Below are 12,553 nucleotides of genomic sequence, written 5' to 3' on the forward strand. Positions count from 1 at the left end.
TATGGACCACAAACTTTCTCTATTTAAAATAGTGTTTAACAATATGTTTTGATGTGATTAGATAGTTAAAAATTAAAAATAAAATAATACTTAATCATACGATAATATATCATTATTTTTACATAAAATTTTGTATATAGTATTATTAATCTATTTAGCATATGGCCATGGGTGGGTGAGCCCGTATTGGCATTCGGCCTTTCTGCCCCGCCCATGTGAGCAGTTCTAATTCTGAATAAATCAATAGAAATTCCTGGTTAAGCGCATGGACTTGTTAATTTTGCATTAACCTAAATAACCCTGCGACCGCAAGAATTTATGAGGCTAAAAGTACCAAAAACAAATAGGAGTTGCAGTGGATTAAATTCAGCATAGAGCAGAAAAATCTGCAACTTTATTATCAGAAATATAACGTACGAGATACAGAAGACTCAGTAGGATTAGTGCCCGATGTTTATTATTGTAATAATTAGTAGCCGACGTGCACGTTGGGTTAATATATAATAATTATCAAACCCATAATGCTCCAGCTCGCTTTAGCATTGGGATCAAGGTCCGATTAAGATGAAGACTCATGACTTGATTGGCTCCACCCACCAGTTCGCCACCAATGAACACGGCTGGGACCGTCGGATTGCATCCAAGCCTTGAAAGAGCCTGCTCAATCTCCCGTCCAGCCGGGATCTCATCCAGCTCATAGACCGCTGGGTTCACCCCAAACTCACTAAACAAAGTCTTGATGGTGTGGCACATGCAGCAAGAGCTCCTGCTGAAGATCACCACTGGCCTCTCAGATGCCATTCTTGTCACCGATGCCATTGCAACTTCAAAGAGAAAGAAAAAGATAATCAATGAAAGCAATGCGAGGTTGTGAAGAATATATGAAAGCTTTGCTACAACTCTTGACGGTTTGTTGTGAGGTAATTGAGGTGCCATGCAAGTCTTTATATAGGATTTCTGAAGGTGGAAGGAAGATGTGGTTTGATAGTGAAAAATAACGAGAATGTTCCTCTAGATATTTCGGTGGGCTTCCATTTTATCGATCATTGGCTGAAAAGATTTAAGACGAATAACAAAGTTGATCAACAACGAATCTATACATGCATACGGAAATGGCTTGAGAATGGTCCTTTGTACGGCTTATTACTATTTTGTCGGACTATTGCATGTGGATATATAACCGAATATCGTTTGCCCTTTTTTTTTTGGTCCCAAGTTTATTTTTTTGAATGCAATTTCGAAATTTATTACAAAAAAAAAAGGTTTTATATGGCCGAGCCAATCAGTAACAACATTTGGAATCCGGGTTTGGTTTCATTTGTTGACTTTGTATATATGATTATCAGTATTTTATGATATATGATATATAATATACGATATGATACAATACAAATAAAAGACGATATATATTAAAATGTATATCAAAGTAATATGATATAATAGATATATTATATCATATTATATGTGTTCTATAATATAATACTTATTACTGATATAAATCGATATATATTTTTAGAGAAAATGATAACGCAATAAGGGTATATATGAGAAATTTTAAATTTTTAGACGTGTTTGTAATATTTTTCAAAATGATGATGTGTAATTAGAATTTTTTATTATTTTATTTTTTAGAATGCATATTTTATGATATAATATAATACATGAAAAACTATATTTTTTACATATAAAACGATACGTAATTCGACTTTTATATGTGTATATATTAAGAGACTTTAATGGGTTGGGTAGGGTTTTTATGTGATTAGACCCAGAAAGCCATAGTAGTGCTTTTATACTAAGACTATTCTTGTTTACTATATCACCCTATATGAAAGGCAAACCATTGTATGTTGTGAATATAATTTGAAATACAATAAAAAATATGCATATTATTTTATTAATAAAAAAGTAAGCGTTCGATTAACAAATTAATATATTTTCTACTTTTTCTTCAGTAATTATATTTTATATGATTATTTTTTATTTAAAAATTAAAAAAAAAAAAAGCTTGAGAAAGATGCCACCTCTAGAAAAATCCAATAAATGAAAAAGCTAATTCACCTTTTTTTCTAGCTTTTCGTCACCGGTTGGAATCTTGGGTATTCTGATTGTAACATACGTCAAGATATGCGTATCCTGTATAGATTTATATTCTTCATTGATTCGTAATTTTCAGCTTATACATGTGGTCACGTCTCATGAACCTACAACATATATATATCTATAGAAATTATTCATCATCAAAAAAATTATAATTGCCTTATAAAAAAGGAAAATTATAAGACAATTATAATTGGACCAAACGGGAGGCCAAGAGCCAGATTCTAGGGTTACTTTGACCGTAACACATACCCACCACCATTACGTACGAATATTGCATGCATGCAGCATGAATTATCTTATCATCTTTCATATATATGAATCATTCTTAATATAAACAAGTTTATGTGTACCTAGTTTTAAGTATTTAATTAAAGAAAAATTGAAATTTTTATCTTGATTTGAGTCCACGTATATATTTATATTACATTTTTTACGCTCTAAACATTTTTATTACTTTACATGATAAGATGTCTAAATTGCCCTTATCTTCAATCTTGAGAAATTAAAACAAAGTTTATAGTATTACTTGTTTTTAATGCACTGTAGATCCTGATGCTCCTGAAGAAGATGAAGAGAATGAGATTGAGGATGCTGATGGTGATCAGGAAGAGACTGAGCTTTTGTGAAGTTAAACTAAGAGAAGTTTTAGGCACAGAATTTGCACCTAGGTACACCTTTTCGGGGAAAAATGCCATCCAACGGAATGGTCTGAAACGAGAGTTGAATTGGTTCATTAAAAATATATACAGTATAATCACAATAAAACACCTCCCACTGAATTCTGATCAGACTTTACACTACCAGCTAGGTAGTGGTTGGCTGTGTGGACAGATTGATTTGGTAAGCTTTGAAAGACCTCTTCGTGCACCAATGGCTGTTGACTTGTAACGTTAATCATTCTGATTTCACCTTCATTTTTCATGTTGAAAGGTTTCCTGGGACTGGGAGTAGGTTCTTGGTTCTTGGTTCTCGGTTCTCTAGATATTGTATACTGCTATGTTCTACATGCAAGAATAGGATTTCAAACTCTTTGGGATTATACCAGCTTTTTTTCAGTTTGTTTTCAGAATCTTAAAAACATGGTGGTGCTTTATGTGCAGCATCAAGGGCCAAAACACAGGAACTGTTCTCTTAAGATCAAATACTCTGAAGGAATAGACAGTTGTAGAGACTAGATGAAATACCCAAAAAAAAAAAAAAAGTTTGTTCATGGGGGTAAAAGTTGCTTATTAGGAAGGTCTAGCCCAATATAATTTGTGAAGACTTATGGGGTTTTAGAAATATTGTGTAAGTATAGGGTTTAAAGAGTAAATAAGCCATTAAGCTTTCTCCTTCTTCCACGAGGAAAAACAGAAAGCGCAGGGGAGAAGAGAGAAAAGAGAGAAAAGGAGAGAAAAAAAGAAAGGAAAAAGAAAAAGAGAGAAAAAAAGGAGGGAAAGAAAAAGAAAGAAGAAGAAGGAGAAGAGGAAATTGATAGGAAAATAAGGATAAGGTATCAAATTTTCATCTTATAAATTATAGGGTTCGAAATCACTATTCAAATTGGGGATTTCCAAATTTTAACTATGTTGCTTCAAATTTGTATGAATAGGTGAAGAAAGAGGAAAATTCATAAAGAATTTCCAGCATCAGTTTTGGATCTACTCAAATTGTGAGTGGGAAACCAACCTTGAACTATATTTTTTTTAAAATCATGCAACTTATGTTTTTGTTTTCAATCCTTGATGAATGGTATTATAAATTTTATTATGCATGTTGTTGATTTTGATTTTGGGTAACTGTAAAGACAACTTAAATTCAATGTTGTGTATTATTGTAAATTTGAATGTTAAATTAATTGAAGCCATATGTGTGGCTGCGAGCAAAAGTCAATTAGTTCAGAAATGGTTGGTTGAAATTCTGAATATTTAATTATTGATGTTGAGTAGCTGTAGAGTTGAAAGGCATTTAAAGAATTCTACAGGTGATTGAGATTTGTTTAATGTTAATTGATTTAATGTTTGTGTAGCTTTAAAGTTGAAAGTATTTAATTCAGTTCTACAGGTGGCTGAAAGTTTTTAATGTTAATTGATTTGACGTTGTATATAGCTGTAGAACTGAAAAATATTTAAATACAGTTCTATAGGGGCTTAAAATTGCTAAATGTTATTTGAATTGAGGTTGTGAGCGTGTAGAGTTGAAGGTGATTTAAATCCAGTTTATGGATGACTAAAGTTACTAAATAATTTATGTATTAATGAGTGTATAACGGTAGAGTTAAAGAAACCTTAATTCAATGATGGATATGACTATATTGTTGAATGCTACCAAATTGGTATTGTAGTGGGATGTAGAATTTAATATAGTTAATTTACTATAGCGAGGTCGTGGTTACCTGATGATGATTATTCTAAGATTTTATTATTGAGTTACTAAATTATGAATATGGTATTAAGAGAATTATGTTGTTGCATATCTGGTGATCAGTTGCTCTGCCTGTGCAATATTTTATGCCAGGTAGACAGATTTTCAGTTGCTCTGCCTGCGTAATATTTCACGTCAGGCATGACAGATGTTAGTTGCTATGCCTGCGAAATATTTTATGCCAGGTATGACAGATTTTAAGTTGTTCTGCCTGTGTAGTATTTTACCCCAGACATGACAGATTTCAATCGTTCTACCCAAGTAAGATTCAGCATCTCAGATATGACAGTTCTTTCTCGCTCTACCTGTGTTGGGGACATTCATCGGGTATGACAGATTTCTTCTTGAGAATATTAGTAGTGTGTATAGATTAAGTTATTGTATTGGAGAGAGGTTCAGAAATAAATAAAGAAAATAAAAATATAAGTTGTTGACAACCAGATCTTGTTTTTAAAGATAATATTTCCTAAGCATAATTTTATCACTCGTGCAATGTGTGTTCCTTAAATTTATTCAGAATATTGAGTATGCATAGGAATTGTTGGCAACCTCATTGTCATAAGTGTGTTACCATATAAAGAAAAATATATTTGAATGCAGTCATGAATTTTGTTTATTGGTAAATGCAACTTTTGAAATATTTTGAGAGGTTATGTGTTCATTCAAAAAGAATTGCAATAATTAGTTCAAGTGCGATATTCCTGATTTATCTTAATTATTAGCAGTAAATGATTTTATTTTAGTGGTGATGTTTCTAATTATTTCCTTAGAGATTAAATATCTTCGAATAGGTTAATATTATAAACTCTTGCATATTTTTATGGATATATATGTGTATGCAACAATGTTTTATAAACTGCCCACTCACTGAGCTTTTAGCTCACCTTTATAGAATTTTGCCCTCCAGGACATCTCCAGGACCGTGTCGAGCAATGACTTTGCCCAAGGTTGTGCCACAATATAGCATTTTCAATAGGTGTCCCAGGTTGCATACATATATTTGGATTTTCTTTGAGAAACTTATGAAACCTTGAAGGTCGGAGGCCTAGTTAATCTATTTTCATGATTTAGAGTGGAAATCAAGATGTAAAAAAAATTTTGTTATGCATATGATGAGGCCGGAGGCCTAATTAAAAGCTTATTTTATGTTTTGAATTTGAAATCAGGTTGTTATTTTGCTATATAATTATGGTAAGGCTAGACACCTAGACATGATGTTAAAAACAAAAATTAAAAATTAAGTGTTATAGATATGTGTGTTGCAGAAGATTTAAAAAATTTTACAGGATGCGTCTCGATCTCCTAAGTTCCCATAAGAGTGTTTGGGTGTTATAGGGTTAGAGAGTTGGGACGGTTCCTGTCACTAGAGACATGGATGGAAGTAGAAATCAGTAATTTGATGGTGCAATAAGGACAATAGCTACCATTTGGTCTTTAATCCAATAATTGGAAAACCTCTAGATGAAAGGAACATCGAAGCCGAATTGCAGAAACTGGGAAAGTTCTCAGTATCATTGAAGAATAATTGAGTACATCCAAATATCTTATCTAATTCACTTTATGAAAACATAGATTTGTGAAAAAAAAATGAAAATTTTCTTAGTTATACTCCAAGTCAGATTGTAGTTATATCAGAAAAACTGAAGCAACTACCCTAATTTCCTGCTTCTTTCACTTTCTCTAAGTATATAAACTAATACTCTCAGAATCTGGAGTACTTTGAAATTTGGTAAGCCAGTTGAAATCTCAGAATCAACAACTGTCGCAAGATCTTCTTGGAGAAGCGCTTGTTCTTCACTTTAGAGCAATTAAAGTTTCAAAGATCTTTATCAACCACAGTCGCAATATCAGAAAAGGTTCTTGACCCATTTTCACTTGTTTTTGTTCATAATTTTCAGAAAGCTTCTCTGTACAATCTGTATGTTGTTGAACCATTAGCTCCTTTTCTCTGCATGTGTGTGAATCTGTCTTTAACCATCAGATTCCTTTCTCTGCATGTCGTTGCATCTTTCTTTAGATGAACGTACGGTTTCTTGAAACTGAGCTAGAAACCTCACATATAGCATCTCTTGGATTTTCATCCCCCAAAGCACCATTTTCTTTAACAGCATAGTTTTCTGTTATTATTCTTTTCACTTCTCCCTGGAATGTATTTAAGTTGTTTGGTTTGAGTTCAAACTTGACTTAATGGATTAATGTATGGATGGGTGTACCCTTCTGTTCATTAAAAGTCTCTTTCTATATTGAATAATTTCATGGTGGATTTTGTTACTTAAGAAGTATCTAACAAAAATACACTATTTTTGTTACTTTGAATTTTTTATCCCAAAAGGGTAGTTTAAGAAGCAAAGGTGGGTGTTCAAACAAGAGAGTATGAGTTTGTAACTCACATTCACTTGCTTATTCTTGACTTATTTAGTGCAACGATTGATAGCTCAATGATAGGACTATTGTCATCCCTTAATCTAAGTCTAACTATTGTTTTCAATGCATTTTGCAAGATTTAGTGAGACAGACAATATACTTTCAACACAATAGTGAAATTTCTATTCATCTATACTCAAATGTTTGTTTGACAAATCAAGAAAAGTTCATATTTCTTTTTAGGTGAATCTAACAAATTAGTTTCATTATTTCAAGTATAAACTTAGTTTAATCAATGAATTTACCTGTTCATTTGCTAGATATGGATTGGAGAACCATACGTAACATGCTAAATTTTGTCCACAGAAGAAGAACTGACTTCTTCACAGCCTCCTTAGATGTGAATTGAATCCTGCATTTGGATTCTGATGTTAACCAGATAGTTACAGACATGTATGGCAGAAACATTACTGTTGATGTAGCTAGAACCAGATTTGTTCAAGACCTGTTGGAAGCCAGGAGATTCGATCAAATAGCAATTGACAAACTGTAAGTGAATTGGATGTATTACTTTCCTTGTTTAACGACAACAACATGCAAGGTTTCCCTTTCCCACTTGTACTTTTTATCATAAAAGTAACTTTGCGCATACACGACCCAATACCCATAATCGTCTTAATGGTAAACTGCAGATACGTGGACCCTGCTGTGGCTTACTCTATGATATTGATAGTGTATCTAGACCACGATAAGCCTTGAGTGGCAGATAGGTAAACACTTTCTCATAGCTTTATTTTTTTTCAATCTTATCAGTATAATAAAACTGCATCTAAGTTATGTTTGGCTAATTATGCAGAAACTGACAAGCAAAAACAGCCTAGGCAGACAGTGGCGGGGGGGATTCAGAAGTTGAGTTTGCATGCCTCAGTGAGGCAGAGAAATAGGATTATCAGTCTTTTTAGTTTTGTAAACTGAACTGACAAATGATATACTGTTGTTTTTGTTAGAAATTGTGGTGCTGGATTTTTCTTTCATTTTAGTCTTCGTTGTTTCGATGAACATGTACATTTGATTGATTCTTATTCTTTTAGAAGTAGTCTAAATCATGAACTGAGATTTTACTTTGCATCCGATCAACAGTCGCATATGATTGATTTTTACTATGCTAATTCGATTACTAGGAAATGAAATTGCTTCCAGGGATTCTGCCCAAAACATTTTGCTTGCTTTGTGTGTTTGAGCTTCCCTCTTTATTTGATTTTGGTCAAGAGTAGCAATCCAATTATATATTAATTAAAAGTAGTCCAATTGTTGCTCCTGGAGAAGGGGTGGTGGTATTTTCGGAGTCTGCTTCTGCAATACCTTGTTGCAAATAATTGATTATTTAGCTGTTTGCTGTCATTAATTTGCTAATTAAAATCTTCGATCAGATTTCTAAGTTTCTAATTGCACTTTTTTGAATGCCATTAAGGCAGATTTGGTAGACAACCCACATGAGTTAATGAGTGAGGCTTTAGAAGAGGCGCAATGTACGGTTTCACAAGTAGATCATTCCCTAGTGTTTCTGTGTGACACTTGGATAAATCCGTAAGCTATGTTAGTCTTTCCCATCTCCGATGCACATCGGAATGTATAACACTTCATGAATTTTATTATATATAAAGAATGTTTACCATTCACTTGTGTTAGTTTTGTTGATGTTTAATTTTTAAAGAAAGAAGTTAAACAAAGAACTTGAGAACTAATGATTTATTACTCAACAAAATACGAACTCATACATCATTATTTGATCAATGACTTTTTTTATAGAAGAGTTGTGCAACTAACAGATGATAACAAACAGAATACAAAAACAAGCCTAAATAAATGGTAGAGATAACAGGGAAGTAGGTAGAAAAAACAGAGTAGCCAACTGAAGACTCGGTTTTGCTGTTATTTTGAAGACTTGGTCTTTATCACGTGCACACAAAAAATATCTTCTGATTTGTTACTTCCAACATTCCCCTTCAAATCAAAAGGCCTTCATCCAAAGCAACGTTCTCAATCTGATAAAGACTTCGAATGACAGTGGCTTAGTGAAGATATCTGCTATTTGTTCCTCTGTATGACAATACACCAGCTCAACTGTCTTTTGCCTCACATGATCTCTGAGAAAATGAAAACGAGTATCAATATGTTTGCTTCTTCCATGTTGAGTGGGATTCTTTGAAAGTTTAATTGCTGATATGTTGTCAACATGTATCAATGTAGATCCCTCTTGTGTGTGATTCAGACTTGCTGGAAGATTTCTTAACAACATGGCTTCACATACAGTAAATGAAATTGCCACATATTCAGCCTCACATGAAGATAAAGCCACAATAGGCTGTTTTTTTTATGCCCAAGTAAATGCTGTTGAGCCAAGATAAAAGACATAACCTGTTGTGTTCTTTCTTTCTTCAGGATCTCGACCCCAGTCACTATCAGAATATCCCACAAGTTTTGTGTTCTCTCCATAAGCATAAAAAATGCCAAAATTAAGTGTGCCTTTCACATACCTCAAAATCCTTTTCGCAGCTTGCCAGTGAGATTCTCTTGGCATTTCCATGTAACGACTCAAAAAATTGACTCCATAGACAATGTTCGGTCTCGTCACAGTTAAATATCTGAGACTTCCAATCAAGCTTTTGAATAATGTTGATTCAATAAGCTTACCATCTCCTTTCTTTGACAGCTGAATATCTGTTGTGACAGGAGTTGCAACAGTACTACAGTCACTCATCTTGAATTTTTTTAGCAACTCATCTGTGTATTTCTGTTGACACACAAATATTCCATTATGCTCTTGTCGAATCTCTAACCCCAAGAAGAAAGACCTAAGCCCATTATCTGTCATTTCAAATTCATCAAACATATTTGTTTGAACTCTACGAATAATCTTTCACTATTGCCTGTAAACAAAAGATCATCCACATATAGACAGATAACTAGAAATTCACCATCAATATTATTTTTCACGTAAACACAAGATTCATATGGGCATTGATCAAAACTAGTTCGACAAAGGTAATCATCAATGCGAGAATTCCATACACGTGGAGCTTGCTTCAGACCGTACAACGCCTTCTTTAATTTGTAAACCTTGTGTTCTTCACCTCTTGTTTCAAAACCTTATGGCTGATGGACATATACTTCTTCCGTAAGAATTCCGTTGAGAAAGGCTGACTTAACATCAAGTTGGTATATTTTCCAACTATGAGATGCAGCAAGAGAAAAAAGTAATCTTACTATATCAAATCGAACCATTGGAGTGAAAACTTCTTCATAATCAATTCCATATTTTGCTTGTAACGTTTTGCTACAAGTCTTGTTTTGTAGCGAGCAATACTACCATCAGCATTCCGCTTAATTTTGTATACCCATTTGACTCAAATCACTTGTTGATTTGGTGGAAGTGTGGTTAATTCCCATGTATCATTTTTGTTGATAGCCATGATTTCTTCCTCCATAGCAGCCTTCCAGCATTCTTCTGTCACAGCTTCTTTGAAATTAATGGGCTTATGGTCAACATACAAGCAAAACAGGTTTGTAGCCTCTTTTTCGATTTCTTCTGTGGTTCTATAAATGTCATTAAGACTTCTAGTCTTGACTGGAGATGAACTGCTACTTGAAGAACTCGAATTAGAGTTTGAGTTGATGCTGCCTGCATTAGAATTGCTACTACAGTTTGAGTTGTGGCTAATGGTGACTGTATTGTAAGAGTAGTTGAGACTGATTGACCCTCTGCTACAGATTGACCCGCTGCTGCATCCTCATGGACTACTGTTGTATCTTCAATATTATTTTTACCCTTATCATTGTCACTGCTCCAGTCCCAAGTTGCTGCCTCATGAAAAACAACATCTCTACTTACCACTAATTTTTTCGTTAATGGATTGTAGAGCTTATATGCTTTCGATTCTTCACTATAGCCCACAAAAATATATTTCTCACCATGATCATCCAATTTCTTTCTTTTGCTATCAGGTATTTGAGCATATGCAATACACCCAAAAATCCTCAAATGACCAATGTTAGGCTTATATCCGCTCCATGCTTCTTGTGGTGTCATATTTCGAACACTTTTTATTAGACATCGATTAAGAAGATAAACCGAACAAGCAACTGCCTTAACCCAAAAATTGTTTTGGTAATCTTCTCTCATTGAGTAGAGTTCTTGTCATGTCAAGTATGGTACGATTCTTTCGTTCTGCAATTCCATTTTGTTGTGGGGTGTATGCAGTTGTTAGTTGATATCGTATACCATGTTCCCTGCAAAACTCTTGAAATGCATTTGAAGTATACTTTCCACCTCTATCAGATCTTAATGTCACAATCTTACACTTTCTTTCATTTTCTACAAGAGATTTGAATTGTTTAAATACAGCTAATGCAACACTTTTTTCTTTAAGAAAATAAACCCATACCTTTCGGCTGAAGTCATCAATAAAACTTATGAAGTATTTATTTCCACCAAAAGAATAAAGTTCGATTGGTTCGCAAATGTCTATGTGTACAAGTTACAAGTGTGCATATGCTCTCCATGAAGACATATTGGGAAAAAGAAGACGAGATTGCTTTACCAAGTACACATCATTCACATACACGATCTGACAGTTCAATGTTTGGCAGTCCATGCACCATACCAGTTGAAGATAATAACCTTAATCTGTTGAAATTAAGGTGCCCAAATCGTAAATGTCATTTCTCTGACTCACTTTCAGTTATTCCAAGAAAACAAGGTTCACTTTTATTATGTAAGTGTAGAGGAAACATACGATTCTTTGACATTTGTACCCGAGCAATAAGTTATCCATTTGTATCTCTTAGATGAGGTTGATTCTCTTCCATATGGATAATATCACCTTTCTCAAGCAACTGACCAAGACTAAGAATGTTGCTCTTCATATTGGGAATATAGTAGACATTAGAAATATACATGATTTTTCCATTTTTTTGATAAACCTGAATTTTTCCTGTTCCTTCAACCAGTAACTTCGAGCCATCTCCAAGACTTACCGATCCACCAATTTCTTCTTTGAGATCCATGAAGCATTCCTTTCGGCCACACATATGGTTGGTTACTCTAGAATCAAGATACCAGACATCCATTTGTCCAATAGATTCTTTGTGTACTATCAGCAAAGTTGGTTCTTCATCAATATCATTGGACGCTTCAACTAAGTTGGCATGATCTTTAGATTTGCTAGAACACTCAAAAGAGTAATGTCCAAATTTTCGACATTGAAAACATTGAACATTTGCTTTACCTCTGTCATATCCTCTATGACCTCTACGTCGTCCATGAGAAGATGCCCCTCCACGTTGAGAAGTATGCCTTCGACTGTTTGAATTGTCAAAAGTGAGTTTTGATTCCAATGCTTGAGCCGTTGAACTTAACTGAGAATTCTTCCATATATGTTGTTCATGAACTCTCAAAGAACCTAAAAGTTCCTCTATACTCATCGTTTCTAGATTCTTCGACTGTTCTATAGTTGTTACTACATGCTCAAAATTATGAGTGAGAGATCTCAATATCTTCTCCATCACATGAACATCTTCAAGCTTTTCTCCATTCCTCTTTATTTGATTGACAATTGCAATAAGTCGTGAGTAATAATCTGAGACTGATTCTCCTTTTGTCATATGAGCTGCTTCAAACTCA

The 12,553-nt window shown here is 33.8% G+C and overlaps 1 protein-coding gene and 1 long non-coding RNA gene across 3 annotated transcripts; one reads left to right on the forward strand and one right to left on the reverse strand.

Annotated features, from left to right (window-relative positions):
* Positions 1 to 365: 365 nt before the first annotated feature.
* Positions 366 to 912, reverse strand: LOC123212254 (monothiol glutaredoxin-S5-like). The gene has a single exon (XM_044631342.1). It carries the CDS (start codon positions 817 to 819, stop codon positions 511 to 513), a length of 309 nt encoding a protein of 102 aa, XP_044487277.1. The 5' UTR covers positions 820 to 912; the 3' UTR covers positions 366 to 510.
* A 2,625-nt stretch (positions 913 to 3,537) lies between these two features.
* LOC123211107 lies at positions 3,538 to 7,997 on the forward strand. 2 transcript variants are annotated; one of them, XR_006501337.1, is made up of 5 exons: positions 3,538 to 3,595; positions 3,695 to 3,754; positions 4,726 to 6,362; positions 7,237 to 7,640; positions 7,727 to 7,997. It is a non-coding gene; the product is annotated as an uncharacterized LOC123211107 (long non-coding RNA). The 2 variants fall into 2 exon arrangements; XR_006501338.1 differs by having other exon boundaries at positions 3,545 to 3,595; positions 4,600 to 6,362.
* The last annotated feature ends 4,556 nt before the right edge of the window (positions 7,998 to 12,553 follow it).

This window comes from Mangifera indica, chromosome 3, assembly GCF_011075055.1.
Source record: "Mangifera indica cultivar Alphonso chromosome 3, CATAS_Mindica_2.1, whole genome shotgun sequence".
In the NCBI taxonomy this organism is placed as follows: Eukaryota; Viridiplantae; Streptophyta; class Magnoliopsida; order Sapindales; family Anacardiaceae; genus Mangifera; species Mangifera indica.